This window comes from Papio anubis, chromosome 8, assembly GCF_008728515.1.
Source record: "Papio anubis isolate 15944 chromosome 8, Panubis1.0, whole genome shotgun sequence".
Classification (NCBI taxonomy): Eukaryota; Metazoa; Chordata; class Mammalia; order Primates; family Cercopithecidae; genus Papio; species Papio anubis.
In genome coordinates this window covers 48,769,900-48,790,183 of record NC_044983.1, presented here as the reverse complement: position 1 = coordinate 48,790,183, position 20,284 = coordinate 48,769,900, and the positions used below count along the sequence as shown (strand labels likewise).

At 36.2% G+C, this 20,284-nt stretch overlaps 1 protein-coding gene across 1 annotated transcript in view; it reads left to right on the top strand.

Annotated features, from left to right (window-relative positions):
- The first annotated feature begins 4,352 nt into the window (after window positions 1-4,352).
- The window catches only part of LOC116276352 (elongation factor 1-alpha 1-like), a 78,450-nt gene continuing 62,518 nt past the window's right edge, over window positions 4,353-20,284 (top strand). Inside the window, exon 1 of the mRNA XM_031669557.1 lies at window positions 4,353-4,535. Within this exon, the coding sequence (XP_031525417.1) occupies window positions 4,392-4,535 (144 nt within the window). The 5' untranslated portion in view covers window positions 4,353-4,391. The remainder of the gene's footprint in view (window positions 4,536-20,284) is intronic.

Here is a 20,284-nt window from a genome sequence, read left to right as displayed (position 1 = left end):
ATTTAAATTTCTTCCCTTAGGAAGAGGCAAAGAGTTTCAAGGACAATTTTGAAAATTCTAAATTCTAATCACAATTTTCTTTGTAAGTAAGCTAGAGAATGAGATGTGAACTACAGAAAATCCAAAGTAATTACAGCTGAGCGTAAGAATTGGCCTTGATGGAAACTACAATTACTTGTGAAGACCTTCTATTGAGTAAATATGCCATTTTGTCAAAATAATATGGCTAAAGGATCTAAATATTTTCCTCTTATCTTGTATTGTGAAATCTCATACTTAAAAAAACCCAACCATTTAACAGATGGATTACTGAAAATCCATTCTCTGAAGGAGCTGACATTTCATCAATCTGATGAAAATTTGAGCTCCTATATATAGTTCCTTAACTGGGATAATAACAGACATTTTAAGAAGAAAGCTTAGCTGGGAAGTTTGATAGTTAGGAAACTTAACTGTGAAAGAAATTATTTTTGTACAATTAACTTTCCTTGTATGAAAAATATCTGCCTACTAACATGATGTAGAAACTTCTAACTGATATATAACTATTATTTGGAAAAGTTTTTAAAAGTCACTTTGGAATGTGAAACACATCTTCTCATAGCAAATGTACTAATTTTTCATGTATTTTTCAGTTTTATTACATTTTTAATTGACATATAACACTTGTACATATTTATGGGGTACAGTGTGACATTTTGACATATGTATACATTATGTAATTATCAAATCAGGGTAATTAGCATATTCATCATCTCGAATATTGTCATTTCTTAGTGGTGAGGGCATTCGAAACTCTCTCTTCTAGTTATTTTTAAATATACACTATGTTATTAACTATAGTCACCCTATTGTGCAATGGAACACTAGAACTCATTCTTCTTCCTGTTTTACTGTAACTTTGTAATCATTGACCAACATCTCTCCATCCCCCTCTTCTCCTTTTCACAGCCTCTGGTAACCACTATGAAATCATGTTTTTTTAGATTCCACATATAAGTGAAGTCATGGGGGTGTTTATCTTTCTGAGCATGAGTTATTTGACCTAACATACTGTCCTCTGGGCTTATCTATGTTGTCAGAAATGACAGGATTTTATTCTCTTACAGAGCAAAAGAGTATTCTATTGTGTAAATATATTAGGTTTTCTTCATTCATTCCTTCATTGATGGACACTTTGGTTGATTTCATATCTTGGCTATTGTGAATAGTGCTGCAATAAACATGGCAGTGCTGCTGGTATCTCTTCAACATACTGATTTTCTTTCCTTTGAATATATATCCAGAAGGAGGACTGATGAATAGTTTGATAGTTTTAATTTTAGTTTTCTGAGGAAACTTGAGATTGTTTTCCATAATGGCTGTATTAATTTAAATATAGTGTTTGATTCTCCTTTCTCTACATTCAGCATTTATTTTTGTCTTTTTGATAATAGTTATTCTAACTGGAGTGAGATGATGTCTCATTGTCATTTTTATTTGAATTTTCCTGATGATTAGCAATGTTGAGCATTGTTTTCATACACATATTGGCCATTTGTATGTCTTCTTTTGAGAAATGTCTATTCAGGTCTTTTGACTATTCTTTAATCAAATTATTATCATTTTGCTAGTGAATTAAGTTCCTTATATATTCTGGATATTAATGTCCTGTGAGATGCATAGTTTGCATAGTTTTTCTCCCATTCTATAGGTTGTCTTTTCACTCTGCTGATTGTTTCCTTTGCCTTCTTTCACTGTGCAGAAGCTTTTTAGTTTGATATAATCCCAATTTGCTTTTGTTGCCTGTGATTTGGGTCCTTATCTTTAAAAAATCCTTGCCCGGACCAATGTCAAGAAGTGTTCCCCCATGTTTTCTTCTAGTAGTTTCATGGTTTCAGGTTTTACAGTTAAGCACTTAATCCATTTTGAGTTGATTTTTGTAAGTGGTGAGAGATAGGGGTCTATGCATTCTTCTGTAGTTGGGTATCCACTTTTCCTAGAACCAATTAGTTGAAGAGACTGTCCTTCCCCCATTGTGTGTTCTTCGCACTTCTGCCAAAAATTCATGGATTTACTTCTGGATTCTCTATTCTGTTCCATTGGTACATGTGTCTGTTTTCATGCCAGTACCATGTTGTTTGGGTTACTGTTGCTTCGTAATGTATTTTGAAGTCAGGTAATGTAATGTTTCCAGCATGGTTCTTTTTGCTTAAGATTGCTTTGGCTATTCATGGTATTTTGTGGTCCCATATAAATTTTAGGATTTTTTTTTTTTGTATTGCTGTGAAGAATGTCATTGGTGGTTTGATAAGAATTGCAAGGAAGCTGTAAATTACTTATAGTATGGGTGTTTTAACAACATTAATTCTTCTAATTTATGAACACAGAATATCTTTCTATTTATTTGTGTCTTCTTCAAGTTCTTTTCTTATTTTATAGTTTTCATTGTAAAGCTCCTCCACCTCCTTGGTTAAATTTATTGCTAGGTATTTTAATATTTGTAGCTACTCTAAATGGAATTGCTTCCTTGATTTCTTTTTCAGATTGTTTTCTGTTGGCATATATAATGCTACTGATTTTTTTAGTTGATTTCTTATCCTGTACTAATAATGGTTGTGTATCTATAAAATCCACAAAAACCTATGTAACCACCTGAATGATCATTCTTAACTATTTTAATTAAAAAAGAATATATCTAGAAATTTGTGGGTGAAAGAAAAACAGAGAAATAAAAGACAGATTGGAAGGTTGTAAAAGTCAGTATTTTTGTTTGCAAGACCCAGCAATGGATTCTGGCTAACTTCAGAATGTATTGGAAAAATATTGTGTCGTTTACAGAATTAGAATCAAATGTAGGGCTAGAGAAGAGTCTTGGAAATAAGACAAGAGCGCAGGAGGTTTGGCGTAGGGCTCAGAGACATACCCCGGAGCAGGCCTGAAGGTTGGGGCCTCTCCTGCTGCCATTCCCAGTGTCTCAGTGCTGCAGCCCCTGGACTTAATATATTTGCTGTAAATATCTTCCCAATTGTCTCTATGTCTATGCTACAGTTCATTCAGATAGAATTTGGAGTTGATGACATTGATTACTTTGGGGTCCTTTTATTTAACAAAATATTTTCAGGGAAGTCTACAATAAATATCTTTTTGCATAGAGTACGTTCCTTTATAATATGAGATGTAATTTGTTACAGCTCTGGAAAGAAAACTAAGAGTTAAAATCTTGCTCTTAAAACTGAATCTAAGAAAGGACGACCTATTTAATACACAGGGCTGGGAAAACAGGCTACCCAAATGTAGAAGAATGAAATTGGGATCCTATCTCTCACCTTATACAAAAGTCAACTCAAGATGTATCAAAGACTTAAATCTAAGACCTGAAACTACACAGATTCCAGAAAGAACCTGGGAAACACTCTTTCACACATTGGTCTAGTCAAATAACTTATGACTAAGATGCCAAAAGCAAATGCAATAAAACCAAATTAAATTGGACCTAGTTAAGCAAAAAGGTTCTGTACAGCAAAAGAAATAATCAGCAGAGTAAACAGACTACCCACAGAATGGGAGAAAATATTTGCAAACTATGCATCCATCAAAGAAATAATATCCAGATTCTCAAACAAATCAGCAAGATAAAGGCACAAATGATCCCATCAAAGAGTGAGCAAATGGCATGAATAGACATTTCTCAAAGGAGGATATACAAATAAACATAAGAAAAAATGCTCCACATCATTAATCATCAGAGAAATGCAAATTACACAGTGAGATATCACCTTACTCCTGCAAGAATGGCCATTATTAAAAGGTCAAAAAACAATAGATGTTGGCATGGATGCGGTGAAAGTGGAATGCTTTTACACTGCTGGTGGGAATGTAAATTAGTATAACCACTATGGAAAAACAGTATGGAGATTCCTTAAAGAACTAAAAGTAGATCTACCATTTGATCCAACAATCCCACTACCAGGTCTCTTCCCAAAGGAAAAGAAGTCATTACATCAAACAGACACTTGTATGCATATATTTATTGCAGCACAATTCACAATTGCAAAGATATAGAACCAACCTAAGTGCCCATCAGCCAATGAGGGAATAAATAAACTTTGTTATATATACACTATGGAATACTAATCTGCCATAAAAAGAACAAAATAATGTCTTTTGCAGCAACTTGGATGGAGCTGAAGGCCATTATTCTAAGTGAAGTAACTCAAGAATGGAAAACCAAATACCATATGTTCTCACTTATAAGTGGGAGCTAGGCTATGGGTACACAAAGGTATACAGAGTGGTATAATGGACTTTGGAGACTCAGAAACAGGAGGGTATAAGAAGGGTAAGAGCTTTTTCACAACGGGTTTGCCGCCAGAACACAGGTGTCATGAAAACTACCCCTAAAAGCCAAAATGGGAAAGGAAAAGACTCATATCAACATTGTCATCATTGGACACGTAGATTCGGGCAAGTCCACCACTACTGGCCATCTGATCTACAAATGTGGTGGCATCGACAAAAGAACCATTGAAAAATTTGAGAAGGAGGCTGCTGAGATGGGAAAGGGCTCCTTCAAGTATGCTTGGGTCTTGGATAAACTGAAAGCTGAGCGGGAACGTGGTATCACCATTGATAACTGCTTGTGGAAATTTGAGACAAGCAAGTATTATGTGACTATCATTGATGCCCCAGGACACAGAGACTTCATCAAAAACATGATTACAGGGACATCTCAGGCTGACTGTGCTGTCCTGATTGTTGCTGCTGGTGTTGGTGAATTTGAAGCTGGTATCTCCAAGAATGGGCAGACCCGAGAGCATGCTCTTCTGGCTTACACACGGGGTGTGAAACAACTAATTGCTGGTGTTAACAAAATGGATTCCACTGAGCCACCCTACAGCCAGAGGAGATATGAGGAAATTGTTAAGGAAGTCAGCACTTACATTAAGAAAATTGGCTACAACCCTGACACAGTGGCATTTGTGCCAATTTCTGGTTGGAATGGTGACAACATGCTGGAGCCAAGTGCTAACATGCCTTGGTTCAAGGGATGGAAGGTCACCCATAAGGATGGCAATGCCAGTGGAATCACGCTGCTTGAGGCTCTGGACTGCATCCTACCACCAACTCGTCCAACTGACAAGCCCTTGTGCTTGCCTCTCCAGAATGTCTACAAAATTGTTGGTATTGGTACTGTTCCTGTTGGCCGAGTGGAGACTGGTGTTCTCAAACCCGGTATGGTGGTCACCTTTGCTCCAGTCAACGTTACAACTGAAGTAAAATCTGTCGAAATGCACCATGAAGCTTTGAGTGAAGCTCTTCCTGGGGACAATGTGGGCTTCAATGTCAAGAATGTGTCTGTCAAGGATGTTCGTTGTGGCAACGTTGCTGGTGACAGCAAAAACGACCCACCAATGGAAGCAGCTGGCTTCACTGCTCAGGTGATTATCCTGAACCATCCAGGCCAAATAAGTGCTGGCTATGCCCCTGTGTTGGATTGCCACACGGCTCACATTGCATGCAAGTTTGCTGAGCTGAAGGAAAAGATTGATCACAGTTCTGGTAAAAAACTGGAAGATGGCCCTAAATTCTTGAAGTCTGGTGATGCTGCCATTGTTGATATGGTTCCTGGCAAGCCTATGTGTGTTGAGAGCTTCTCAGACTATCCACCTTTGGGTCGCTTTGCTGTTCGTGATATGAGGCAGACAGTTGCGGTGGGTGTCATCAAAGCAGTGGACAAGAAGGCTGCTGGAGCTGGCAAGGTCACCAAGTCTTCCCAGAAAGCTCAGAAGGCTAAATGAATATTATCCCTAATACCTGCCACCCCACTCTTAATCAGTGATGAAAGAACGGTCTCAGAACTGTTTGTTTCAATTGGCCGTTTAAGTTTAGTAGTAAAAGACTGGTTAATGATAACAATGCATCATAAAACCTTCAGAAGGAAAAGAGAATGTTTTGTGGACCACTTTGGTTTTCTTTTTTGCGTGTGGCAGTTTTAAGTTATTAGTTTTTAAAATCAGTACTTTTTAATGGAAACAACTTGACCAAAAATTTGTCACAGAATTTTGAGACCCATTAAAAAAGTTTAATGAGGGGAAAAAAAAAATAAGGGCAAGAAATTAAAAACTACTTATTGCATACATTGTACACTAGTCAGGTGAATGGTGCGCTAAGATCTCAGACTTCACCTATGCAATTTATTCATGTAACTAAAAGTGACTCGTACCCTAGGAGCCACTGAAATAAAAAAAATTCAATAAATAGTTAAATAAACAAAAAAAAAATCTGAACTTAAAAAAAATTAAATTTTAAAAAAGCCTGACCAGAAAAGATGAATAAGAAAAAAATATATATATGTGGCTCCTTAATTTTCCCAAGAGCCTCTTACCTTTCAAGCTGGAGTGGCATCTCAGCTGACACCCCTGTGGCCACCCATCTTGCAGCCTTTGACTTCTCAGCCTACCAAATCCAACCAGCTGTTCTCCTTATCCGTCTAGAGATAGGTTTCCTTTACCACTTCAGTTGAAATCTTGGCGACATTCTTGCATCTCCTCAAACGGCATTCTGTTAAAATCTCTAGTAAATGAAAGCAAATACTTTAGTTTTTCCTCAACCTTCCTTTATGACTTTATTTCAAGAATTTTTATAATACTTGATTGAAGGGTACATGTTGTGATTGTTCTGAAGATGCTAGCTGTTTCTCTCCTCTGTGTTTACCCAAGCCAAAGCTGTAATCATGAACCAGCTATGCCAATCCTAGGCAGTATGGTTCTAATAATATTTGCCAACTAGAATGTGCAATATTTTAAAAATTGGGTCACTTACTTCCTGTATTATGTACTAGAGATACCTAATATTACCCAAGATTATGAATCTGTAGAAAATTATAGCATAAAATTAAGTAAGAACAAGTTTTCTAACTACTGTGCCCTACTTAAAAGAAACTTTTATGTAGAATAATATTTTCAATACACCCATTTAAAAACAATTGTATTCTCAGGCAGTACAAATGATGTTTAACACAAAATAAACTATATTGGTTTAAAACCCAGGAGTTTCATAGGCCTATTGAGGTTTCAGTGTGTAGAGCCTCTTCATTCTATCTCGCATTCTAGGACCTCCAGGGTCCGGAAAGCTTTAATCTGAGCATGAAAGTATACCCTCTTCTCACTTTCACCTCCAGTTTTTAATTTATTATACTCTTGTGGATATCAGCTCAGTTTTACATAAGAGGAGTGATATTCCCACGTGGCCCAAGTTTTCATCATTTTGTAGAATGACTGAATTCTGTCAAATTCAGAGATATCAACTCCTAAAACCCCTATGTTATGTAACACAAAAAGGTAACACAGTTTTAAAGTGTTGTGGTTTCTCTGTGTAATACAATTCAGCCTTCAGCACAAAATGCTGACAGGACCTGTGTTCACAAACTACTAAACTGTTCCTGCCTTAATACTCAATCTCCGCACACCAGGCAGAGAAGTTATAGTAACCCAAACCAAGTGGCATGGCTGGCATGGAAAAACGGAGAAAGTTAGGTTATTCACAAAACTTTATGGCAAACATCTGCTGCCCTGGCCCAAGCACAGTGAGCTCCCACATACAAAGTCACAGATATGTGAGAAATTCTGCTGAAATCCCTGTTCTCATAGATCTTGGCAAGTTAGAGAGTTGTTGAAATAACTGTTGATAGTAATAAGAATGACAATAAGGAAAATGCATTTATTTTGTAGGAATCATCATTCTAAGTGCCTTATGTGTTTTAATTCATTCAATTCATTTAATTTAATTCACTTAGTCTAATATTCACAACCTCTTGTATCAGTTAACTAATGCTGTGTAATAATGCAGTGGCTTAAACTGCCAAATGAAGGCCCGGCACAGTGACTCATGCCTGTAATCCTAGCACTTTGTGAGGCTGAGGTGGTCAGATTACTTGAGGTCAGAGGTTCAATCTACTGAATCCACCAGCTTGGCCAACATGGTGAAACCCCGTCTCTACCAAAACTACAAAGAATTAGCCAGGCATGGTGGCGTGCAACGGTAGTCTCAGCTATTTGGGAGGCTGAGGCAGGAGAATACTTGAATCCTGGAAGTGGAAGTTGCAGTGAGCTGAGATCGTGCTACTGCACTCCAGCCTGAGTGACAGAGCAAGACTCCGTCTCCAAAAAAAAAAAACAAACAAACAAACAAACAAAAACCTGCCAAATGCAGTGGCTTAAAAAATAAATATTTATTGCTTCTCTAAGTCTGTAGTTGCTGGATGGGTCTCTGACCTGGCCCAGGCTTGGTTTATCTTGGGTATGTTTACTCTGTATCTGATGTTAGCTGGTGGTTCAACTAGGAGACGAGTATTTTACTATAGTCAATAGTCTCTCATGTTCCAGCAGGCTATCTTGGACTTGCTTCAAAATATTGGTAGGGGTCCAACTGAGAAAGCAAAGCGTGCAAGGCTTCTTGAAGCCTAGTCTCAGAACTGACACGCTGTCATCCTTCACATCACATTGGCCAATGCAAGTCGTAAGTCTAGCTTATAGTCAAGGAGCTCAAGGAGGCGTGGGAAGGTAAGGAAAGACTTCACCTCTTGACAGGAGAAGTTTCAAATTCACATGGCAAAAGGTATGGATACAGCAAGGAGTGGAGATTTCAGCAATTTTTTTTTGTAATCAACCTATCATGGCATTATTTTTCAGTCCATTCTGGAGATAAGAAAATTGAGGAATTTCAAGTTAAGTAACTCTCTCACGATCATATACAGCACTGCTCCTAGGGTTGCAAGTTTCCGAGCACATATTTTTGGTAGGCTCCTAACTATATAAACAATGTTATTAAAGACTTTATAACAAAATTCATGGGCCTCACTAAGGTATAATGACTCATTTATGGAGATTTAGAATAACGGCTATATACCAAAAACCACCAAGCTGAGAATCAAATCAAGAACTCAATTCCTTTTACTACAGCTGCAAAATAATGAAGTAAAATAAAATAAAATAAAATAAAGTAAAATACCTGGGAATACACTTAACCAAGGAGGTGTAAGGTCTCTACGAGGAAAACTACAAAACACTGCTGAAAGGAATCATAGATGACATGAGCAAATGAAAACACATCTCATGCTCATGGATAGAAAGAATCAATATTGTAAAAACGATCATACTGCCAAAAGCAATCCCCATCAAAGTACCATCATCATTCTTCATAGAACTAGAAAAAATAATCCTAAAATTCATATGGAATCAAAAAAGACCCTGCACAGCTGAAGCAACATGAAGCAAAAAGAACAAATCTGGATTATGCGTGTTTAACACCTGATATCTAATTTGTGCTTTCTCAATGACTAAACACACGTTTCATACATGAATACTTCTTTATTTGCCCTCTATTTTCTTGTTCTTCCAAAGCTCTCTCTTCAGTCTTTTAAACATTGTAACATAAGAGAGACAACTGCAGTGAAGGACACAGCACCTTACCTCCAGCAAGCACTGCTTTTGGCTTGTATATTTATTATACACTTCGATGCAGTGGTCAAAACATGTTTTAAGTAAAATATACCATTTTAATACACTAAAATCATCCAACCCTATTTTAAATAAACTGTTCACAAAGAGCGCTAATGGTATTCCTGTTAAGGTTAGGTTTGCTAACATTCTTTGAGGATTTTCCTTAATAAAGGTGCAGAGGGCCCCACGGTCTGGATCTTCCTTGTGCCTTAGTGAAGGGGTCCCATGGAGGAAAGTGGGATCAGGACTGAACTGGGTTTCCTTTTCATAGCTGGCTCTCCTTTATCTACGTCATGGGACAAGCTTGCCCGAGGCTCCAACCCACCAATCCTGCCTGAATCCTTTCCGTGGTGACTCTGCCTCTGCTTTGTCAAGGGATCAGTTTTCACCTGAGGACAATGTGGGTGCCTGACTATTTTCCCTGATAAGTTCCAAGTCCTGAATGACCTGTCACTGACTAACCTATCTAAAAGTTGGTTAAGACTTTGACATGTGATTTTGTAAAAAACATCAATTCTTTCTAACTGAATTGAAAAATTTAAAGTAATGGCAATAAAAATGGTGATAGAATAGTTTTGAAACAGAACAATCTATGTGGAAAGTTTATTTGGAAAAACAGACATATAAAAAGAGGTAGGAAAATCTTGAAATAGAAGTGCTACAAGGGGGAAAAGGCCAACAAGTATAACAGCTTTTTATTTTCAAGTTAGAGTAAAATATATTTCCTATGGCTGCTGTAACAAATTACCACAAACTAAGTGGCTTTAAACAACACAAGTTTATTCTCTTACAGCTCTGGAGATCAGAAGCCCAACATCACTGGCTCCTTCTAAAGGCTCATGGGAGAATCCATTTCTTCCTCTTCTAGCTTCCAGAGGCTGTCTGCATTCCTCGGCTCCCGGCCCTTCCTCCATCCCAAAACCAGCAGTGAGGCTCCTTCCACTCCCTCCTCTACCCGTTGCTTCCTCATCTCCTGCCCTGATGCTGACTCTCCTGCCCTTGATGACACTGGGCTCACCTGGGTCCTCCAGGGTATTCTCCTTGTGTCAGAACCCTTATGCGAATCATCTCTCTACGTGCAGCTAACATATTCACAGGTTCTGGAGACTGAGAACATTTTTCTATCTAACACACAAACCATTCTGATTCTTATATATTAATAAATCCATCAATGGAATAAATACAGAGGCTAGAAATGTACTAAAAACCATGCGGGAATTTAGGGTATAGTAAACGTGATGCTTAATATAAGGCATGGGGAATGGATCATTCGATAAATAATGCTAAAGGAAAAATCCACCAAAATCAATTCCAAATCAATCAATGATTTAAATTAAAGAAATATGAAAACCTGAAAAGGCCTGTGAGATAATGAGGGAAAATTATTTTCATGAACTTGGAGACAGGAAGACCCTTCTATGCCAAATATAAAATTCAGAAACCATATATAAAACAATTGATAATTTTGAGTACAGAAATTTTAGCATAAAAAGTAAAACAATAAACAGAAAAACTGTTTGCAAGCTGGGCACAATGGCTTATGCCTGTAATCTTAGCACTTTGGGAGGACAAGACAGGAGGATTGCTTGAACCCAGGAGTTCAAGACCAGCCCGGGCAACATAGCAAGACCCTTCCCTACAAAAAAAAATTTAGCAGGATGTGGTGGCACATGCCTGTAATCCCACCTACTCAGGCAACTGAGGTGGGAAGATTAATTGAGCCTGAGAGGTTGAGGCTCCAGTAAGCCATGATTGTGTCACTGCACTCCAGCCTGGGCAACAGGGCAAGATTCTGTCTCAAAAAGAAAAAAAGAAAAAAAGTTTGCAATATATCTGAAGACATATTTTTTAATACATAGAACTTACAAATGATGAAGAAAAAAATCATTAATTCAATTTAAAAAGTAGACAAGAGTTTAGACAAAAAATAAATACAAATGGCCCAAAAGCATTTGAAGAGGCCATTTAGGAAAGACAAATTAAACAACACTGTTATCAATTTAACTATAAGGTTGGCATAAATGCTCATGCATTATTATTCACAATAGCCAAGATATGGAAATAATCCAAATATCTATTAACAGATGAATGGATAAAGTGTGATACATACACACAATGAAATATTATTCAGCCTTAGAAAAGAAATAAATCCTACCATTTGCAGCAATGCCAATAGATCTGAATATGTACAGCTATTATGTATCTTAATAATCAAAAGTAAAAAATCTAAAAAATAAAAACTAAACAGACCTGTAAGACATTATGCTAAGTGAAATAAGTCAGTCAGAGAAGAACAAATACTGTATGATTTCCCCTTGTGTGAAGGACCTGCAGTAGTCAAACCTATAGCAGAAAATAGCATGGTGGTCACCAAGGTTGGGGAGAGGGAAATGGGGAGCTGCTGTTCAAAGTGTATAAAGTTCCATTTATAAACACAGTATTGCATTCTTGAAAACTGCTAAGAGAGTAGATTTTGAATGCTCGCACCACAAAAAGATGACAAGTATGTGATATAATGCATATGTTAATTAGTTCAATTTAGCCATTTCATAGTGTATACATATTTCACAAGATGTTGTACACAATAAATATATGTGTATATATTTGTGTATATATATAATTTTTGTCAAAAGAAAATTTTAAACGACATAAAACCAGATATTGGCAGACATTAAAAAGTATGTTTACTTATATCACAGTCATCTTTCCATATTAAAACTGCATCTATATCATTAAAAAGTAAATAATAAAGTTACTGTTACATTTTTTAATACATAGAACTTACAAATGATGAAGAAAAAAATCATGAGGCGAATAAGTTGCAGAGATTTGCTTTACAACATAGTGCCTATGGTTAACAGTACCATGCAGTGCACTAAAACATTGGTTAAAAAGGAAGATCTCATATTGAGTGTTCTTACCACACACACACCAAAAAAATGATAAAGTTTAAAAAAGAAAACTTTTAGAGGTGATGGATGTATTCATTACTTTAATTGTAGTAATGGTGTCACAGGTGAATATAGATGTCCAAACTCAACTAACTGTATACGTTAAACATGTAAAGGCTTTTGTATTTCATTTATACCTCAATAAAGCTGAATGAAATGAAAACGCTTTCAAAATATACACTCTGAGCCCCACAGCAGAGAAACAAAAACTTACATATATTTTTAGTTGGAATGTAAATCACTACAATGTTTTAGGAGATAAATTTATAAGTATCCTTCAAAACTAAATTCCAAATACACTTGGATCCAGCAATTTAACTTTGCTCTCAGAGGCTCTTGGGAATTCCTCAAAAGGAGTCTGAAAGTCTGGGCACCATCAGAAGGGTTCTCTCTTCTTTTGGGAGTATGGAGAGTAACAGATTATTACCATTGGCTGTACAAAGAGGTCTCTGCATCACTTTCAAAAATTATTCTGTACTTCTGTACTACTACAGAATGTGAAACATTTGCTAATTTCTTGCTTTGTTGAGAAATTCTATCTGCTTCCTCTTTTTGATAGCGTCGTCTCAATACATACGTTAGAAAAAACAATTGCCTTTTTGTCTTCTAAACAAGGAAAAGAAAGTTTTGATTGGATGTCACCCAGACCCATGGTGGCTCTCTGAAGATAGTAATGAAAAGTCCCAACAACTCTGTCACCTGGTGGTTCCTTAGTTGCTCAGCCATAAGACAAGAAGACCCTGTCCCCTCCCCTGCTGAGTGAACAGGCCATTGGTAGGGCTCAGGGAAACTTAGCTCACTACAGACCTACCTTTTAGCTACAGTGGGAAGCAAATATTAGTTGACATTGTATTTGAAAAAAAAAAAAAAAGAGCTATAAAAATTTGATCAGTCTGTATCTTTACGTTCCATAACATAATCTCCAAGAAATATTGTCAAGAGAAAAAAGCAAGGTGAAGATTAGTATGTATTTGTATTCTCCAAAATGAATGTAAAAAGGTGGATCTGGACATGTGTATACCCAGAGTGTCTTCAAAAATAAATACAAAAAGCTGAAGACATTGTTCACATCTGAGGAGGGGGCCTGAGAAGTTGGTGGTCTGATGTGGGAGGGAGACAAGCATGTTGACATAGATGTTTGTACAGTGTTTGAAATTTTTACCATGTCATCCTACTATTTCAATTAAACAAACAAGTTAATAAAAAGCAAGTAAGTTAAATTATAACTACCTAAAGATTAAATATGTCATATATTCCAAAACAGGATACTTTACCCATTTAACCATGCAGATGATCTAAAATCTGCTTTTTCTTACTTTGATTTTTTAAAAAGCAACTTTTCTTGGTAATTTTTATCTCCACTTCAATCCTCTTTCTGGAAATTATATTTTTCCCTCTTCTTCCTTCTAAGAAAAAAAACATTGTGTTTGTTTTTTATTCAAGAATATACTTCCAGAGAAACATTTGGCTAAACTGTTAGATATCCTCCTTGGGTGTTTCCTAGGAGCAAAAAATGGGTGGGATGCATCACAGGTTTTATCTTAAAAGGTATTTAATTCTGAGCAACAGCAACTTTGTAAGTCAGAACATCTTCAAAAGAACTTAGTCAAAAATCAGGAGAATGGGAGTGATTCCTGGATATATCGTAAAATTTGCCTCATTATCTTCATTCCCTTAAGGACCAAAATGATCAGACCCCCTGCAGTAAATGCTTCACAGCAGAATGACAAAAAAAAAGAAAAAGAAAAAAAAAAACAGGCCCTTCTCCATTCTGGCTTCCTGATGGATCACCGGGTCCTACTGCAGGGTCCAGCTTTAAAGAAGGATTTCTTGAATGGAAAAATGAAAGAAACAGTAAAGGAATTTGCTCAACACCTACCTTAATTCCTGGAATTTGTTATCTAAATATAGAGTGAGAAAATGCACAAGGTCCAAAACACATGTGAAGAACACAACAGCAGTGGAATGAAGCCAGCATACCATGACCCAAAACTTCTTCAGGAACAAACCATACAATAGAAACTTAAATACAGATTAAGGGCCTGAATACTGAGAACTTATGCATATTATCTCAACTTACAAATCCAGTCAAATTGGCCCTTCATGACCCTAAACATACAGACACAGAGATAGAGATAGATACAGATTTATGCTACTTTTTGCCCAAAAAGGAAAGATTTGTTGACTACATTGAAATGGTTGAGATCTGAAGTTACTACTTAGCTATTTGGACCAAAGAAGCTTATTAATTAGCCAAATTTGCATTTCACCTGGCTTAAATATATTCAGACAAAGCAAAAAACAAAAAACAAGCAAACAAGTGATGAAACTACCTATTAAAAAAACAATGTTCTGATGGACTCTGTAAACACCAGCTTAATAGCATAACACCCCTTACCTGTAGGAGGGCCATGGTTCAATAAAGAAGCACTTAGATGGAGTGCCAGGGCACAACCCTTTACCAATTTGCTCTTTCTATACATCCTACCTGTACATTTTCTAGCCATTTATTTTTCAGATGTCAGAGTGTTCAGTAGGAAGTCAACTGATGAGACCATATTATGTCTATTTGCATTTTATCTACATAATTTATGAACTACATAAATTTTCTTTCAACAGTGCCCCTTTTGCTTGAAAATAAGTGACTTATAAAATTGTTTATCAAGTTATGCATATTATAATAAGGTTTAAGTATCAAAGGTTAATGGCCAAGAAGGTCAAGAATTATTTCCACTCTGGTTAAAAGTAGTAGTTAACTTTTAGAGCAAGATGTAATAAGCAATGTTTATTGCCTCTTAAATAAGAGTATAACATTTTGTGGTGGAGAGGTTGTCCTTCTTAACATTCAATACAACTTCAGTTGGATATCCTTATCCCACATCCATTGTTTTTTCATCAACCTCCCATCGAACTAGATTTATGAGTAGTTGTATTTAAAAGTCCCTGAATGCATTTTCCCACTGATAAAGTTTCAGTATATCAATAAAAAGATTCATATGTCAAAATCATCTCATTTTCCTGGGAGCCATCAACTATTCTCATAAGGATGGTAATGGGAAATTACCTTGGAAACATCTCTGGGAATTTAGGTCAAATTTATTGGTGTCAGGACACAGAATGTCACAACCAAATATTTGGGCTTATCTTTGTGTCCAGACGTCAGCTCACTTAATGAGGCCATGGAGAAAAGTGAACTTACTTAAAAATGTACCTTTTGCTGAGAGGAGAGACCGGTGACAGAATCTGAAAGAGCTAGTGTCAAAATAACATTTTAATTAGCTGTCCCCTGTGGAACTTAATTATAAGTTTCCCTGTCTTTTATAGGAATGAAATTTATCCTTATTTTCTACATATAGATTTTAAAATTTGATAGTACCAAAGAATTAATTATATACTCCAATGTTGCTTAAGACATGCTCATGAGTTGTGTTATTCCCTTGAAAACAACTAAAAAAGCAAAACTGAAAGAAGAAACTTTCTTTGAAAAACTAGAAAATGTTTGAATTCCTGAAAAATACTGCAAAAAGTGTGAAGATGGTTTAGAAGTATGACAAGATGTCACAATAGCACAAGTGTGTTATAGATCCCAGAACAAACTGGCAATGTTGACACCCTGGAGGAGGGATATATGTGAGGTGAGAACCTAAAGTCTCTTGGATGCAAAAATGAGAATAGGATATTCTTTTGACACACTTACGGCTCCAAGAAGCAGAGAAAGTTTCAGCTGCATGGAAAATCCCATAGTCAAGTTGTATTTGCAGGAAACATCTACCTGTTGGGCCTGAAGTGAGAGAAGAAGAGAGATGTTCACTCTGGACACTACGTGGCTGTTTATCTTCATTGGCTATGCAGAAGTAGAGAAAGATTAAAAGAGAACATTTATATTTGCATCATAAGAAAATTTATGCTAGCTTAGAACAAGTGTCTGACCTCCAGCTTTTACATGTATTCTGTGATTAGCTTGCCCATGATTTTGTGGTTTCTACAGTGTTTGCTTTCATATTTGAGTGAAAGTTTAAATGGGTTTATAGTCTGGGAACCTTGTCTCCTTTCTCAAGCACTTTGCTCCGCTCTCTTCTCATGTTCTGTTTCATGCTGCTGTAGAGGCTGTTTTCTCCCTTTTGAACATGACTTATTCAAATATGAATTCTCAAAAAAAAGGCCACCAGAGACCTATAAAATTTTTGAGGATAAAGAAAAGAGGAAAAGAGAAAAGGATCTGGAACATAAGAATGAAAGAAAGAAAAAAAAAAAAAACTTAATATGGTGATTGAAGCAGACAAGAATTTGACCAGCTTTTTGCAATGAATTTTTTTAAATCTGAAATAATTCCCTTTTATAAAAAAAGATATCAAAAAGACAAGAGGCAAAAGTCAGAAAATAAATTGCAAAACTACAGAAGATGATGAAATAAGAGTTGGCAGAAAAATTAGAAGCATAAAAGGGGAAAAATTGGAAGCAAAAATGGATCATAAAAATTAAGACAAAATTGAAAACTGTGAACACGAGTATAAACACCGCAAAAAACAAAAAAGATAAAGATGATTAAAGTGAAACAAATAGAAGAGAAATAAATAACTAAATACAGAAAAATAAATAGAAAGAAGAGGAGCAAATCAGACTCAAAGTATGCATAGTTGAATCCCCCACATCCTCATAGAAAATAGGTCCAATATAATGAATTCCCCCACATCCACATTCAAAGTAAGTCCAATGTAAATAAAACTTAACAAAGTTATCAAAAGTTAATAAATCAATAACACTCTCAAGAAATAAACAGACATGAATCTACATACTTAAAGAAAATATTTGATTCCAGGAAAAGTTACACCAAGAATTCTACAACAAGACATATTGTAGTAATGTTTCTGGACATTAAAGAAATAATAAATAAAATTATATTTTATCAAAATATAAGAAAATAATAAAAATAAGAAAGAGATTTTGGGGCAAAAAGGCAAAAACATTAAGATGCTCACAAGTGAAAAAATAGCCTCCACAGAAGCATTCAGTGGAACATGAGCAGAGCTGAGCAAAGCATTTGAGAAAGAAGATAAGATTCCCCTCTTTTTATACCCATCTGAACTCTCATTCTAGTGTGAAAGCAAGAGACAAAACATTTGATAACATTAAAAAGAGATAGATAATATTGTCATCCTACATTCATCTTGAAAGACCAAAGCATGAATATCAGCCCACCTACACATGGAAAAATAAGCCCTGAATTGAATTAATTGAATACACCAGACTAAAACAAATGTAATGATTAGAGACTCTCAGGTAAATATAAATGTCCCAAATCAATATTTTGAAGAAGTAGAGGAAGGAAATGTGAGACGTGATGAAAATATACTAATTTCATTTTTTAAAATTGTGCTCCAAATGCATTGTTTAAACCCCATAAGATGAATAATAGAAGTAAAGGAATATTTAGCAGCACAAAATATATTCTGAACAGCACAAAGAAAGAAATGATAATAGGAAAATATAAATTGCATGATTAGATACTTGGAAGAGATGATTGTCATTATTCTAATCAACCCTTCTCCCTACCACACACACCCCCCTAAAATATCATTACCATATCATAACAGATACAGGTTCAGAGTGAGATGCTACCAAAATCTTTAGAAAACTAATGGTTCTAATGCTATTTAAACTGTTTCAGAACATTTAAAAGTGTATTCTTTAAATTCTTCATGAAATGAGGAAAATAATAAACTGTGCATCCAATAAGAAAACACACACACACACATAAAATTACAGATTTAAAAAATCCCAAATGAAACACAAAAAACAGAATCCTAAAACATGTTTTTAAAATAATATACCAAGAATAAGTAGGCTTTATTTGTAAGATATCAAGATATTTCCATTTTTAAATGTATGAATAAGATTTATCATAGATTCATGTTAAATTAAAAAGAAAAATGATTTGTAGAGTTTCACGTTAAATATTTTTGAAAAATTCAGCATCCATTTTAATTAAAAAATCTTAACCCATGAATATTAAGAATATTTAAAATTTGATAATACCTACCTATTAAGCATTGTGCGTAATAAAAAACTGGAAGCAATCCCATTAACATCAGAATCAAGACAAGCATATCTACTGTCATTTAATATTACTCAACTTTGCATACTATTTCCAAATAAATTGATAATGTACCTTGAAATCTCCTCAAATCAACTGAAAGTCCCTTACAAATAACAATTGAAGTAATAATAATACAATACACTAGAAGCAAATAATTTACTTACAATATCTACAAAGATAATAAAATACTTAGGGGTCAACTTGCTTAGGGATACACAGGAATAAATAAAATACTTAGACATTAACAACAGATGTGGTAGAACTATAGGATAAAAGTCTAAATGTGCCCAACAGACAAAAGTGGTGATTTAAACAAATGAAAGATAGATTATGTTCTTGGAGAGAAAGATTTAATATATAAAGCTGTTATTCTGCCTAATTAATCGATTAATTTATCATGGAACCAGACTCTGGATCCCTCCATCTCAGCTTCCGGCTACCAGCTACCAGCCTCTCCTAGGCAGGTGGCTACTGACTTGCAGGCCTCAGTCTCGGCTGAGAGACTTAACAAGGAGCCCAGAACAAGGGTGTGATGCTAATAAATCCCAGAAAGTGCTTGATGTTTCATGCTCCCAGGACCCTGGCAAGAAGAAGTTTGGTGTTGACCAGTGTGATTATGCTAAATCCACCTGACCTTCAAAGGATCAGGAGGGAGGAGCATGGGTGGGCTAAATCATTCCCAGTCTGAAGGATTGCTGAGAAACACAAAGTTAAAGTTGAGCAGCGAAAGACTCCTCTGCCTTTCAGAACCAGTGAAATTCAGCACCTCCAGCACCAGACCTGAGCTTGATAACCCACAAAAGAAAATAACTCTTTATGACCACAACTCCGGAAACTGCAAACAAAACAAAACAGAAAACAAGACAGATCTAGAAGACAATTCTAAGGAGAAAAACAAAGCAAAACATACACACACACACACACACACACATACCCCACAAGAAGATTGAGAAGCCTTGAGAAACACAAAATTGTTGTAATGAGAAATGTGAAACTGTGGAAAATATTTTAAGCTTGTCTTTCAACCAAAGAACTATATTTTAAACAGCTCCATGTAGTTTTCCTAAAAATCAATAGAGATCAATAAGCCAACAGAAATACAGGCAAAAGTAACAGATAGTGTGAAAAAAAGTAGACTCTCAGGACCCCAAACTCACTGTGCCAAAGGTGGGAACTGAGTCGTGCAAAGCTGCCTTCCTTTTGCTCCCAAGCAGAGAGCTGTGATTTCACAACCCTGTATCATAGCCTCATCCATAAGCCAGATTCCTGCAAGGAAAGAAGGTCATGTTTCTCCCTAGTGGGCTCTACCTCTTTTAGGATGTATAACCCACTGTTTGGGGTGAGGAAAGGAAGAAAGCACTTTCCATTCCCCAGGCAGAGCTGGTTCTGGGTGGACAGTGGGTTGGGGGCTGGATGTCCTGTGCAGTGGGGGCAGCCAGCACAGTCACGGGCAGAGCCCTGATGGCACCTGGGAGCATTCAGAGGGTCAGCTGAGTCTTCAGCACCCCCAGGTTTCAGCACTAGGCCTGCTACAAATTAGCCCTAAAACCAAGTTCTGTTAAATCTCACCCTGACAATGCCAATTACCAGCTTCTTTTCTCAGGTACAGGAGAAGGGCAAGAACAGAAATCATTTGCGTGCCTACCTCAAGATGAACACATAACTGACTTTTTCATCTACCCCTTCCTTTCACTTGTAAAATGCAGATTCACTGAGCACTAATCAGAGCCTCTCAAGAATGTAACTACCTGCCT